Here is a 15,807-nt window from a genome sequence, read left to right as displayed (position 1 = left end):
CCCGAAAATGTAGTATTGTCTACCAAATGACAGCTATACTGTAAAGAATGTGTACACCAAAGTAAACCTCTATATGTACTTTTTTAGAGACATCAAGAAGGACGAATGTTTGCTGCTTCATTCGACGTGTTGTCGTGATCCAATACTCGTATTTTAAAAATATGACATTTTCTTTAACTTTAAGGAGCTTATGGGTGGATTGATGAATAAATAAATGAATGCATCTGATGTCTACCTTTGATTTGGTTTTAAGAAGTTTCAAATTGAACATTCACAAATAACGTTACCAAAAGTACCCGAAGTACCAGAGGCGGAGTTATGGGGGGGTGCATTTCCCACCTGCCATAAAATGCACCCCCCATCTATCTCTGGTTAGGAAGGTCCTAGAGACATGAAACTCACCCTGGTTACTCATCATAGCCCCCCCGGTATACACTGAAAACCATGTGATGATCGGACTACCAGAAGTGGAGTTATGGGGGGGGTGCAAAATGCACCCCCCATCTATCTCTGGCTAGGAAGGTCCTAGAGACATGGAACTCACTCTGGTTACTCATCGTAGCCCCCCCGGTATACACTGAAAACCATGTGAAAATTGGACTACCAGAAGTGGAGTTATGGGGGGGTGCATTTCCCACCTGCCACAGAATGCACCCCCCATCTATCTCTGGCTAGGAATGTCCTAGAGACATGAAACTCACCCTGGTTACTCATCATAGCCCCCCAGGTATACACTGAAAACCATGTGATGATCAGACTACCAGAACTGGAGTTATGGGGGGGTGCATTTCCCACCTGCCATAAAATGCACCCCCCATCTATCTCTGGCTAGGAAGGTCCTAGAGACATGGAACTCACTCTGGTTACTCATCGTAGCCCCCCAGGTATACACTGAAAACCATGTGAAAATTGGACTACCAGAACTGGAGTTATGGGGGGGGTGCATTTCCCACCTGCCATAAAATGCACCCCCCCATCTATCTCTGGCTAGGAAGGTCCTAGAGACATGAAACTCACCCTGGTTACTCATCATAGCCCCCCCGGTATACACTGAAAACCATGTGATGATCGGACTACCAGAACTGGAGTTATGGGGGGGTGCATTTCCCACCTGCCATAAAATGCACCCCCCATCTATCTCTGGCTAGGAAGGTCCTAGAGACATGGAACTCACTCTGGTTACTCATCGTAGCCCCCCAGGTATACACTGAAAACCATGTGAAAATTGGACTACCAGAACTGGAGTTATGGGGGGGGGGTGCATTTCCCACCTGCCATAAAATGCACCCCCATCTATCTCTGGCTAGGAAGGTCCTAGAGACATGGAACTCACTCTGGTTACTCATCATAGCCCCCCGGGTATACACTGAAAACCATGTGAAAATTGGACTACCAGAAGTGGAGTTATGGGGGGGTGCATTTCCCACCTGCCATAAAATGCACCCCCATCTATCTCTGGCTAGGAAGGTCCTAGAGACATGAAACTCACCCTGGTTACTCATCGTAGCCCCCCCGGTATACACTGAAAACCATGTGATGATCGGACTACCAGAACTGGAGTTATGGGGGGGGGTGCATTTCCCACCTGCCATAAAATGCACCCCCCATCTATCTCTGGCTAGGAAGGTCCTAGAGACATGGAACTCACCCTGGTTACTCATCATAGCCCCCCAGGTATACACTGAAAACCATGTGAAAATTGGACTACCAGAACTGGAGTTATGGGGGGGGGTGCATTTCCCACCTGCCATAAAATGCACCCCCCATCTATCTCTGGCTAGGAAGGTCCTAGAGACATGGAACTCACTCTGGTTACTCATCGTAGCCCCCCGGGTATACACTGAAAACCATGTGAAAATTGGACTACCAGAAGTGGAGTTATGGGGGGGTGCATTTCCCACCTGCCACAGAATGCACCCCCCATCTATCTCTGGCTAGGAAGGTCCTAGAGACATGAAACTCACCCTGGTTACTCATCGTAGCCCCCCAGGTATACACTGAAAACCATGTGAAAATTGGACTACCAGAACTGGAGTTATGGGGGGGTGCAAAATGCACCCCCCATCTATCTCTGGCTAGGAAGGTCCTAGAGACATGGAACTCACTCTGGTTACTCATCGTAGCCCCCCGGGTATACACTGAAAACCATGTGAAAATTGGACTACCAGAAGTGGAGTTATGGGGGGGTGCATTTCCCACCTGCCACAGAATGCACCCCCCATCTATCTCTGGCTAGGAATGTCCTAGAGACATGAAACTCACCCTGGTTACTCATCATAGCCCCCCCGGTATACACTGAAAACCATGTGATGATCGGACTACCAGAACTGGAGTTATGGGGGGGGGGTGCATTTCCCACCTGCCATAAAATGCACCCCCCATCTATCTCTGGCTAGGAAGGTCCTAGAGACATGAAACTCACCCTGGTTACTCATCATAGCCCCCCCGGTATACACTGAAAACCATGTGATGATCGGACTACCAGAACTGGAGTTATGGGGGGGGTGCATTTCCCACCTGCCATAAAATGCACCCCCCATCTATCTCTGGCTAGGAAGGTCCTAGAGACATGAAACTCACCCTGGTTACTCATCATAGCCCCCCCGGTGTACACTGAAAACCATGTGAAAATTGGACCTCCAGAGGTGGAGTTATTTGCATTTTCAGGCAGGACGTTCAGGCCAGCTGCCTGAGAATGCACCCCCTATGTTTTTCTTGGTATGTACAGTGTCCCCAGCTCTTGGTACATGGGACTTCTCTAACAAAGTTTACCTCACAATAGAGATAAAGTCCCTGTCACACCAAACATCATAAATACATCGGTATTACGATAATATAATCTGAAACCAGTCTTGTAATTAAATAGGTTTTTTCAGGTCAGAGGAGAAGAAATATAATTTCTTATCAAACAAGGTATAATGCAAGTTATTTTAATACAAACAAATAACAAAATCCACCAATAGTTAAATAATTTATATATACAATATTCAAAGTCAAACGTCAAATAAAGTGAACACAAAGACAAGAACACTTTTTGGTAATAAAATGTAACTCCTCATAAAAAACTATACATCTATAAACAGAAATATTATTATATATTGGGCAGAAGGGGATAACATAAATATAGTTTAATACTTCCAACACTCCCCTCATCATGAACACGCAGGGCACAGGTAATCCCCATCCACATCTGGCCTCAGGACACACTCATGGTGAAACCACCTATCACAGATGTCACAGCAGATCTAAGGTGGGGGAGGAGGATGTAGGTGAGGAGGCAGATAAGTTGGGCCATTAAATGTATATAAATTCCGAATTTAAATAATTCATCATTATCACTGTTACAGCTCCATATCGAGACTTCACAGCCACAGAATCCACTTGCTCATACTACACATGAAATGGACTGAGACCTTTTTCCAGCTTCTGTATGAAATGAGGGAGTAGGTCATGGAAGAGTTAAGTAAACTGTTCTGTATTTGTTGGTTTCACTAACATTTGTAGGGCTTATTACAATTTTTTATTTTTTTACCTCTTTATCATTCAACCTATTTGTACACAAACACATTAAAACAGAAGGTACACTGTTTGAACTCATACGCATTATGCATTGTCACCAAAATACATTTTCCATTTTACTACAATAATGATGTTATCTACGCCCTGCTATTTCACAGCCTGACTGTATTGCACAGTGAAAACGTACCCATTGAGGGTTATCGCTCTCCTCCATCCCACAGCTGTGACAGACCTTGCTGGGATCATCTGTTCCGAAAAAAGAGTATGCATCAATATTCAGTCTCGAATTTCTTCAAATATCTTGCTGAAATTAAAATAAACTCCAGTAATATGTAATTGTATTAAGCTGTCCTGATTATTTGATTTAATCTGTGCCATCAATATTTTTTATGGTTTAAAAATGTTAGTGGCAAACCTCATTTGAAATACGTCATCATTTACCGAGAAAAAATCTGTTTTTAAATGTGTTAAAGTAAAGCAATATGTTAAGCAGTCAACCAATTTTCAAATTCTTAAAATCAAGACTGTCTTGTATTACCTGGAGCAGGGGTCCCCAAACTACGGTCCACGGGCCGGATCCGGCCCCCCAGCATCCAAAATCCGGCCCACAGGAAGTCAGAAGTTAAACAAAAAGTTTTAATTTTTAATTTTTAATTTTTTAATTTTATTTTTTTTAAATCTTTCTTTTCTAATCCATTTTCTACCGCTTGTTACTCTTGGTGTCTCCTAGCTGCTCAGGCAAATCATATTGTCTAAAAATGAATTTTCCCATAGATAACGTGACAATGTTAAATGTTGATGAACATCAATGTTAATTGATGTTAAATGACAAAACTGATTATAAAGACAATGTATATATGAATATATACATACATATATATATATATATATATATATATATATATATATATATATATATATATATATATATATATATATATATACAGCCTGGCCCCCGGCCAAATTTTTTTAACCCAATGCGGCCCCCGAGTCAAAAAGTTTGGGGAACCCTGACATAGAGGGTTAAAAGAGAGTGAGACAGTAGGACCCAGAGGACCCCTTCCACACATGCACTATTAATGTTACTTAAATAATTCCAGAATATCCAGCATTTATAAATTGGTACAACATAGTGTCTTGTACCAAGGTTATGGGCAATTTCAGTTTAGAACTAAGCATTTGGATACAGTGCTGTACATTCCTCTATAATGATTTACCCATTCCCCTGTCATTCCAACTGAAGGGCATGGGATTTAAAACAGGGCATGGGATTTAAAACAGCTCAAACATGAAGTAATTAATTAATTAATTAATTTGGATTGACACAGCAGTGTGTGTGTGCGTGTGTGTAATATATATATATATATATGTATACACACATATATAGACATTTTTAGAACAGCAATATCCCCCCCACTGCAAGGAAAGGGCTACGATGAGTAACCAGGGTGAGTTTCATGTCTCTAGGACCTTCCTAGCCAGAGATAGATGGGGGGTGCATTTTATGGCAGGTGGGAAATGCACCCCCCCATAACTCCAGTTCTGGTAGTCCAATTTTCACATGGTTTTCAGTGTATACCTGGGGGGCTATGATGAGTAACCAGGGTGAGTTTCATGTCTCTAGGACCTTCCTAGCCAGAGATAGATGGGGGGTGCATTTTATGGCAGGTGGGAAATGCACCCCCCCATAACTCCAGTTCTGGTAGTCCAATTTTCACATGGTTTTCAGTGTATACCGGGGGGGCTATGATTAGTAACCAGGGTGAGTTTCATGTCTCTAGGACCTTCCTAGCCAGAGATAGATGGGGGGTGCATTTTATGGCAGGTGGGAAATGCACCCCCCCATAACTCCAGTTCTGGTAGTCCAATTTTCACATGGTTTTCAGTGTATACCCGGGGGGCTACGATGAGTAACCAGAGTGAGTTCCATGTCTCTAGGACCTTCCTAGCCAGAGATAGATGGGGGGTGCATTTTATGGCAGGTGGGAAATGCACCCCCCCCCCATAACTCCAGTTCTGGTAGTCCGATCATCACATGGTTTTCAGTGTATACCTGGGGGGCTACGATGAGTAACCAGAGTGAGTTCCATGTCTCTAGGACCTTCCTAGCCAGAGATAGATGGGGGTGCATTTTATGGCAGGTGGGAAATGCACCCCCCCCATAACTCCAGTTCTGGTAGTCCAATTTTCACATGGTTTTCAGTGTATACCTGGGGGGCTACGATGAGTCACCAGAGTGAGTTCCATGTCTCTAGGACCTTCCTAGCCAGAGATAGATGGGGGGTGCATTTTATGGCAGGTGGGAAATGCACCCCCCCATAACTCCAGTTCTGGTAGTCCGATCATCACATGGTTTTCAGTGTATACCGGGGGGGCTATGATGAGTAACCAGGGTGAGTTTCATGTCTCTAGGACCTTCCTAGCCAGAGATAGATGGGGGGTGCATTTTATGGCAGGTGGGAAATGCACCCCCCCATAACTCCAGTTCTGGTAGTCCGATCATCACATGGTTTTCAGTGTATACCTGGGGGGCTATGATGAGTAACCAGGGTGAGTTTCATGTCTCTAGGACATTCCTAGCCAGAGATAGATGGGGGGTGCATTCTGTGGCAGGTGGGAAATGCACCCCCCCATAACTCCACTTCTGGTAGTCCAATTTTCACATGGTTTTCAGTGTATACCTGGGGGGCTACGATGAGTAACCAGAGTGAGTTCCATGTCTCTAGGACCTTCCTAGCCAGAGATAGATGGGGGGTGCATTTTGCACCCCCCCCCCATAACTCCACTTCTGGTAGTCCGATCATCACATGGTTTTCAGTGTATACCGGGGGGGCTATGATGAGTAACCAGGGTGAGTTTCATGTCTCTAGGACCTTCCTAACCAGAGATAGATGGGGGGTGCATTTTATGGCAGGTGGGAAATGCACCCCCCCATAACTCCGCCTCTGGTACTTCGGGTACTTTTGGTAACGTTATTTGTGAATGTTCAATTTGAAACTTCTTAAAACCAAATCAAAGGTAGACATCAGATGCATTCATTTATTTATTCATCAATCCACCCATAAGCTCCTTAAAGTTAAAGAAAATGTCATATTTTTAAAATACGAGTATTGGATCACGACAACACGTCGAATGAAGCAGCAAACATTCGTCCTTCTTGATGTCTCTAAAAAAGTACATATAGAGGTTTACTTTGGTGTACACATTCTTTACAGTATAGCTGTCATTTGGTAGACAATACTACATTTTCGGGACAGCAAATATTCCAATATTAATTGGTTGTTTTCGCCTTATCTGATCTAATGACGGCGAAATCATTAAATGCTCACAATTTTTAATTCATCCACAAGTAAAGCACAATTAAAGTAAACTTGGATTATTTCACTTTATGTACTTTTTTATGCCGAAAGAGGCGATTTCAGCCACTTGAATGACGGCGAAATCATTAAATGCTCACAATTTTTAATTCATCCACAAGTAAAGCACAATTAAAGAAAACTTGGATTATTTCACTTTATGTACTTTTTTATGCCGAAAGAGGCGATTTAAAATAGGCTATTTCAGCCAACAGCCGAGTTAGATATACTTTTCGAGACGAGTGATGCAATCGAGTGACGTAAGCGCGCTCCCGCGTCAGGGGGTGCATATTATGGCAGGGGTGCGTTTTCCGGCACAACACCGGCCTGAGACTGGTGGTGGAGGCATGTGGAAGGGGCGTGGTCCACGCGTCACCTGCGGGCGTGCCATGTGCAGGAGCCGGCTGTGAAGCAGATGGCAGGTGAGTGGATATCTCAGCTGGAACGAGTTATCTAATCACCTGTCTCTTTATTAGCAGTGTTGGTGACCGCAGGAGGGGAGCTGAAAAGCCAGAAAGGGAAAGAGGAAAGACTTTTGGGAGAGAAGCAAAGATGAGAAAAGACTTTGTGATATCGAAAATAAAACATTGTAACCTTGGCAACCCGCCTGGCCCCGTCTATCGGTCCTGACAAGAACCCTGCGACACACACCTGTCACAGAGGATTACCTCCAAATTCTTCAGGACAACCTAAAATAATCAGCCCGGAGGTTTTGCAGATTTGGTCACATTTTCAGTAGATTCATAATAAATTCATAAAAGAACCAAATTTCATGAATGTTTTTTGTGACCAACAAGTATGTGCTTCAATCACTCTATCACAAAAAAAAAGAGTTGTAGAAAATATTGAATAGTCAAGACAGCCATGACATTATGTTATTTACAAGTGTATGTAAACTTTTGACCACGACTGTATATTGTTATATATCAATGTCATCTTACCCGTCGTTGTTGTTGCAGTTGTTCATGTTTTGTTCAGCCAAAGGCCACAGAGAGTTGCTAGAAGAACAACAAATATGTTAATTAAAATAAGTAATTCTTTTTTTTAAATTATTTAAACAATTAATTACACCAAAGGGTGTCCAATGTGGTCTTCCAAAAAGCTCACTTCATGTTCTTTGTTCTACAGTGACGCCGGTTGAACTCTGGAGGTCTTTGCCGGTTATGACCAGAGTGCATTATGTGAGCCAATCTTGCAAAAGAGAACACATGAGGGAAACACAATGTATATGAACTTAAGTTTTGCTTAGTGTTTTTACGAATAGTAGTCGTTGCTACTACGTGAGCCCAAACTTACCTGTATAGCAGTCCTGTTTCCGAAAAGGTGTGCGGATTCTGAATGTCCATCGCCCTGAGAAAAAAGGTGTGTCAGTGACTTTTTTTTAACAGTGTGGGAAATAATCTACAACAAACACATGAACAGTCCATATTATTTTGCTAGGTTTATTTTAACAGAGTAATACAGGTTACCAACAAAAACATTTTTTCATTTAAAGTCTATAAATCAAAAACATTTTTGATACCTTAGCAAAACATGACTTTGTACTTTGCGCTATAACCCCAAAGGAGAAGGTTTCTACCTGTATGTGTGACGGTCGGGATGATGTTAGAGTTGAGTTAATGCCAAAGAGCTCAAATTTGCTCTTATGTCACCACATCACATTTACCTTAGACCTGTCTGACTTATTCATGTGGTCTCAGCTCGCAGTTTGAGATCATAAACTCCTGTGTAATTCTAAGCTTACCACTCAGCCTTCTTAGAATCATCCCTTCCTCAAGAGCTCCTCAGTATTATTTTAGCTTCTTGGAAATGGTCTTGTATTCTAACCTTTTTGTAGCTCTTTAATCTTTTGACTGAGGATCTTTGGTCTTGCCCTTACCTAATATGCACATACAGTATATAGTACCTGTCATTGTGTTTTGTGCAGCCCTGTGAGACATCTGTGATTAAGGGCTATACAAATAATCTTTGATTGATTGATTGACCTAATATGCACACATTTAGTACCTAATGTGTACATCCATTGTACCAAATATGTACATTTATAGTACATAATATGCACATACTGTATGTAGTACCTAATATGTACATATACATAGTACCTCATTTGCCCATAAATAGTACGTAATATGCACTTATATAGTACCTAATATGGACATATATCGTACTTAATATGCACATATATAGTACCTAATTTGCACATATATAGTACCTAATATGCACATACTGTATATAGTACCTAATTTGCACATATATAGTACCTAATATGCACATACTGTATATAGTACCTAATATGCACATACTGTATATAGTACCTAATATGCACATACAGTATATAGTACCCAATATGCACATATATAGTACCTAATATGCACATATATACTACCTAATATGCACATACTGTATATAGTACCTAATTTGCACATACTGTATATAGTACCTAATATGTATATATGTAAAGTACCTCATTTGCCCATATATAGTACATAATATGCATATATATAGTATCTACTTTGTACATAAATAGTACCTAATATGCACATACTGTATATAGTACCTAATATGCACATATAAAGTACCTAATATGCACATATATAGTACCTGATATGCACTTACTGTACATAGTACCTGATATGCACATATATAGTATATAATATGCACGTATATAATATGCACATATATAGTATCTAATATGCACATACTGTATATAGTACCTAGTATGCACATATATAGTACCTTATATGAACATATATAGTACCTAATATGTACATATATAGTACCTAATATGTACATATATAGTGCCTAATATGTACATACATACTGTAGTACCTGTCATTGTGTTTTGTGCAGCCCTTTGAGACAGCTGTGATTAAGGGCTATATAAATAATCTTTGATTGATTGATCAACCTAATATGCACATATTTAGTACCTAATGTGTACATCCAAAGTATCAAATATGTACATTTATAGTGCCTAATATGCACATACTGTATATAGTACCTAATATGTACATATACATAGTACCTAATTTGCCCATAAATAGTACGTAATATGCACATATATAGTACCTAATATGGACATATATCGTACTTAATATGCACATATACAGTATAGTACCTAATTTGCACATATAAAGTATCTAATATGCACATATATAGTACCTGATATGCACATATATAGTACCTAATATGCACATACTGTATATAGTACCTAATATGCACATACTGTATATAGGACCTAATTTGCACATATATAGTACATAATATGCACATACTGTATATAGTACCTAATATGCACATACATAGTACCTAAAATGCACATACTGTATATAGTACCTAATATGTACATATGTATAGTACCTAATTTGCCCATATATAGTACCTAATATGCATATATATAGTATCTAATTTGTACATAAATAGTACTTAATATACACATACTGTATATAGTACCTAATATGCACATATAAAGTACCTAATATGCACATATATAGTACCTGATATGCACATACTGTATATAGTACCTGATATGCACATATATAGTATATAATATGCACGTATATAGTATATAATATGCACATATATAGTATCTAATATGCACATACTGTATATAGTACCTAGTTTGCACATATATAGTACCTTATATGAACATATATAGTACCTAATATGCACATATATAGTACCTAATATGTACATATGTAGTGCCTAATATGTACATGTATACTGTAGTACCTCTCATTGTGTTTTGTGCAGCCCTTTGAGACATCTGTGATTAAGGGCTATATAAATAATCTTTGATTGATTGACCTAATATGCCCATATTTAGTACCTAATGTGTACATCCATAGTCAGGGGCGCCGAAAAGGGGGGGGGGGGTAAAGGAGACGGATTCTAGGGGCCCATGATGGAGGGGGGCCCAGAGAAGCCCCTAATGATGATGAAATTATAATACAGAAAAAATAATGACACTGTGTTGGGGGCCCTGTAAAGATTATTTTCATGGGACCCAAAATCCCTAGCGGCGCCCCTGTCCATAGTACCAAATATGTTCATTTATAGTGCCCAATATGCACATACTGTATATAGTACCTAATATGTACATATACATAGTACCTAATTTGCCCATAAATAGTACGTAATATGCACACATATATAGTACCTAATATGGACATATGTCGTACTTAATATGCACATATACAGTATAGTACCTAATTTGCACATATAAAGTACCTAATATGCACATATATAGTACCTGATATGCACATATATCAGAATCAGAATCAGAATCAGCTTTATTGTCATTACGCAAGGTAACGAGATTGAGGAGTATATAGTACCTTATTTGCACATATATAGTACCTAATATGCACATACTGTATATAGGACCTAATTTTCACATATATAGTACATAATATGCACATATATATAGTACCTAATATGCACATATATAGTACCTAATATGCACATACTGTATATAGTACCTACTATGTACATATGTATAGTACCTCATTTGCCCATATATAGTACCTAATATGCATACATATAGTATCTAATTTGTACATAAATAGTACCTAATATGCACATATAAAGTACCTAATATGCACATATATAGTACCTGATATGCACATACTGTATATAGTACCTGATATGCACATATATAGTATATAATATGCACGTATATAGTATATAATATGCACATATATAGTATCTAATATGCACATACTGTATATAATACCTAGTATGCACATATATAGTACCTTATATGAACATATATAATACCTAATATGCACATATACAGTACCTAATATGTACATATATACTGCCTAATATGTACATATACAGTATACTGTAGTACCTGTCATTGTGTTTTGTGCAGCCATTTTAGACATCTGTGATTAAGGGCTATATAAATAATCTTTGATTGATTGATTGATTGACCTAATATGCACATATTTAGTACCTAATGTGTACCTCCATAGTACCAAATATGTACATTTATAGTGCCTAATATGCACATACTGTATATAGTACCTAATATGTACATATACATAGTACCTAATTTTCCCATAAATAGTACGTAATATGCACATGTATAGTACCTAATATGGACATATGTCGTACTTAATATGCACATATACAGTATAGTACATAATTTGCATATATAAAGTACCTAATATGCACATATATTGTACCTGATATGCACATACATAGTACCTTATTTGCACATATATAGTACCTAATATGCACATACTGTATATAGTACCTAATATGCACATACTGTATATAGGACCTAATTTGCACATATATAGTACCTAATATGCACATATATAGTACCTAATATGCACATACTGTATATCAGGGGTCACCAACCTTTTTGAAACCAAGAGCTACTTCTTGGGTACTGATTAATGCGAAGGGCTACCAGTTTGATACACATTTAAATAAATTGCCAGAAATAGCCAATTTGCTCAATTTACCTTTAACTCTATGTTATTATTAATAATTAATGATATTTATCTTTGTGGAAACACTGATCATCTTAATGATTTCTCACAATAAATATATATATAGAAACAGATAAATATCAATATGCAACACTTTATTTTTATATTTTCTCCAAGTGCACATTTTTCAAATTGAACATTTTCAAATGATCACTTCTAAGACAGTCTTGTGAAATCACAATATCCCATTTTAACTTGCTAGCCACTAACATTTTTTAACAAATCATTAATTACTTTGCCCCATGTTTGTACAAATAATAACTCATGTAAAATACAAAAGTCAACTCTCAAATTTTTAAATAAACCATGTCACACTTTGAACTGGACACCAAATCTGTTAGCTGTTTCTTTGTCAGTTAGTGGGAAGCCTGGCATTGCATGCTGTTAACTAGTGTGTTGTACTCTGGTGTGTAACTTGACTCTGCAACTCTGAGTGAGTCTTGCAGATGTGCATCAGTGAGGCGTGTTCTGTGTTTTTTCTTGATGAAGTTCATGTCAGAAAAGGCTGATTCACAAAGATAAGATTTTTCCTCATTGTTTGCGGAACCTTCTTAATCTTTTGGACATATTTTCACAGCAATCTGGCCTTAAGCTTAATTATGATAAATGTAAAATGTTAAGGATCGGAAATCTAAAGGGAACGTCCTTTCGAATGGAATGCAAAGTGCCTGTTTTGTGGACAGATGGACCAGTTAACATACTTGGTGTTGTTGTCCCAGAGAATCTGGAAGATCTAGGCTCAGTAAATTGTGATAATCGTCTAAGAAAGCTGGACAAAATTATGCAATTATGGAAATGGAAATCCTTAACCTTGTAAGGTAAAATATCTATTGTCAACTCGTTAATTATTCCTCAATTGATGTATTTGTTTTTGTCATTACCAGCTCCATCACAAAACTTTTTAAAGATTTATGAGCGGAGGGTCTTTGATTTTGTCTGGGACGGCAAACCAGAAAAGATTAAAAGAAAGGTTGTGTACAATGAATATGAATATGGGGGCCTGAAACTTCTTAACCTTGAAGCTATGTGTCTGTCTTTAAAAGCATCAATTGTTCCAAAGATGTATTTAAACACCGAGTGGTACACAAGTGTCCTGTTGGACAAAAACATGGACTGCATCAAAATAAATTGTATCCTTTTTTACAAGTGATCCCCTCCCATTTTCCTGATGTAGAGAGTCTGCTGGGAAACATGGCGGGGTTCATAAAGGAAACAATCAAAACATGGTGGTGTTTTCAATTTTATGTACCAGAAAAAAGACACGATATTTTGCAGCAGATAATATGGATGAACTCTAATATTGTAATAGATGGAAAGCCTTTCTTTTGAAAAAATATGTTTGAAAGAGGAATCATTTTTGTCAATGACATTATCAATGAGAATGGTAAGATCATGAACTATGATGAATTTAGAACTATGTATGGTGATGCTTGTTCAAGCTTTTCATTTAATCAACTAACTGGAGTAATTGGGAAAAGATGGAAACAAATAATTAATTATGAAACGACTAAATTATTAGTTTGTAAACCTCTAATAAGAAATTCTAGTTGGCAAAAAGGAACTAAAATAAATAGAAAAATACATATTTTTTATTTAATAAAGAAATCTTTGAAGGCTGCCCCATACAACACATGGAAAATGAGGGGACTTTTTTGACTGCCCGTTGCTGTGGGATGCAATATTAAAACTAATCTACAAAACTACTATCGATGTGCAAAATCGTTATTTTCAAATTAAAATTATTCATAACTTCCTACCCACGGGGAAAATGTTAAAATTATGGAATATGACAGAGTCAGATGATTGCCGATTTTGTTGTCAGGAATCTGAATGCACCCTGCATTTGTTTTGGTACTGTCATATTGTGTCTTCCTTTCGGGTGGAAGTTGAAAAAAATGTGTTTAAGGATTGGTTTGTTTATGAAGCTTGTTATTTTAGGAGAGTTCATTGACAATCATGATTTAGTCAATTTAATTATAGTACTCGGTAAAAAGTTTATTTTTAAGGCCAATAACAGATATTCACTTAGTATTACTTTCTTTAAAACATTTATTCAGTATTTTTTTACTCTAGAAAGTTACATGGTTGAAAACGATAATGATGCCAAAAAAACATAAACAAAAAAAAAGATGGGAAGACCTCAAAGGCTTATTTTGAAAGTATAATTATGTTTATAGATTATATGCTATCTGTTGTTGTGTTCCCTAATTTGAGTGACCTGGACATAATCTGGACTGTACATAAATGCTTATTTTGAAAATGTAATTTTGTTTATAAATTATATGCAAGCTATTGTGTTCCCTAATTTTTTTCTGTGTACATGAATGAAGGTGTGTGTTGCTGAGTCCGACTTGGACATTATCTGGACTGGACCTGGTTTTAAAAACCCTTTAAACAAATCTAATTTCATTGACAACCTGGTCTGGTGAAGATAAGGACCTTTTTTAAAAAATGAAATAAAATAAGATAAATAAATAAAAAACATTTTCTTGGATAAAAAAGAAAGTAAAACAATATAAAAATAATTACATAAAAAAAGTAATTAATGAAAATGTTAGTGGACCAGCAGCACATACAATCATGTGTGCTTCAGGGTCTGTGTCCCTTGCAGATGTGTTGTCTATGTTGTGGGAACCAGAATATTGGTAGCAGAAATAAATAACCCCTTTTGTGTGAGTGGGTGTGGATGAGTGTGAATGAGGGGGGAGTTTTTTTGGGTTGATGCACTGATTGAAAGTGTATCTTGTGTTTTTTCTATGTTGGTTTAAATAAAAAAATTAAAAAAATTTAAGATAAGATTTTTAGAACAGGCCAGCGGGCGACTCATCTGGTCCTTACGGGTGACCTGGTGCCTGCGGGCACTTCGTTGGTGACCCCTGCTGTATGTAGTACCTAATATGTACATATGTATAGTACCTAATTTGCCCATATATAGTACCTAATATGCATATATATAGTATCTATTTCCCCATGTGCACATGGATGCTGGGAGACCAGCTTTTGCACTTCTATTGAGTCTATTAGTGCTGTCGTTGTGTCAGTGCTGAGCGTCAAACATTTTGTGGATTCAATGGCTTTAAACACAAACAACCAAATATGAAGTTAAATCTATTGATACCTTTCTTAACCTAAACAATCAGTTCTGAAATACTGGAGTAGATTCATCAATGGAGAGGAAAAGTGTTGTCATGGCAACACTGGATGATCTACTTGTTAAGTGTTCTGTGGCGTTGCTCTGTTGTATTCCCGATCATATGAAAACTGCTAGAATAATACCACTTTACAAAGGTGGAAACAAACATGTGTACTCCAATTACAGGCCAATATCACTGCTTCCATAGTTCTCAAAGGTCATAGAGAAATGTTGCCATCAGGTTAAATACATTTATTTAATATATATATTTTAAGCAATCAATATGGGATTCGTC

General features: G+C 37.9%; 1 protein-coding gene across 1 annotated transcript in view; it reads right to left on the bottom strand.

The window, feature by feature from the left end:
* Positions 1-15,807, bottom strand: part of LOC133617375 (cyclic nucleotide-gated channel alpha-3-like) — a 32,681-nt gene that overhangs the window by 12,229 nt on the left and 4,645 nt on the right. The window contains exons 2-4 of the mRNA XM_061977321.1: positions 8,172-8,225; positions 7,983-8,066; positions 7,817-7,873 (exon numbers count right to left, since the gene is read on the bottom strand). Of these exons, the coding sequence (XP_061833305.1) occupies positions 7,817-7,873; positions 7,983-8,066; positions 8,172-8,221 (191 nt within the window). The 5' untranslated portion in view covers positions 8,222-8,225. The remainder of the gene's footprint in view (positions 1-7,816; positions 7,874-7,982; positions 8,067-8,171; positions 8,226-15,807) is intronic.

This window comes from Nerophis lumbriciformis, linkage group LG01, assembly GCF_033978685.3.
Source record: "Nerophis lumbriciformis linkage group LG01, RoL_Nlum_v2.1, whole genome shotgun sequence".
Lineage (NCBI taxonomy): Eukaryota > Metazoa > Chordata > Actinopteri > Syngnathiformes > Syngnathidae > Nerophis > Nerophis lumbriciformis.
Note: the sequence above shows the minus strand (reverse complement) of the source record. Positions and strands in the feature narration are given on the sequence as shown.